The 344-nt window shown below is 60.5% G+C and overlaps 1 protein-coding gene across 1 annotated transcript in view; it reads right to left on the minus strand.

Annotated features, from left to right (window-relative positions):
- LOC104412770 (fer-1-like protein 4) overlaps window positions 1–280 on the minus strand; it is a gene marked incomplete at its 5' end in the record, with an annotated part of 28,852 nt that extends 28,572 nt beyond the window's left edge. The window contains 1 exon segment of the mRNA XM_010023575.1: window positions 225–280. Coding sequence (XP_010021877.1) covers window positions 225–280 — 56 coding nt within the window.
- Between the last annotated feature and the right edge of the window lie 64 nt (window positions 281–344).

Here is a 344-nt window from a genome sequence, read left to right on the forward strand (position 1 = left end):
GGGGAAGGGCTGCCCCAGCCATTGCAGCATCTCCATGTCCTCCTCTGGACTCGCTCCAACAATTCCACGTCCCTCTTGTGCCGGTGACCCCAGAGTCAGACACATGGAAAACACAGCCCACCATCCATCCCTGCTCCCCTGTATGACGAGGTGCCCACCCCCTGTGTGCGCTGCCATATCCTATGGGCAACATCTATGGAGGAGCCCCGGTGCTTTACCCTCACCTCCTCAAAGACACCCTCCGAGCTGCAGTGGATCTTCCTCGTCTTCTGGGTGAATCCTTTGGAAGGAGAAGGGAGGCGTGAGGTGCCAGGGACCGCAGACCCCGTCCCTCCATCCCTCCC

This window comes from Nestor notabilis, unplaced genomic scaffold (assembly GCF_000696875.1).
Source record: "Nestor notabilis isolate BGI_N333 unplaced genomic scaffold, ASM69687v1 scaffold8061, whole genome shotgun sequence".
NCBI classification, from domain to species: Eukaryota; Metazoa; Chordata; class Aves; order Psittaciformes; family Psittacidae; genus Nestor; species Nestor notabilis.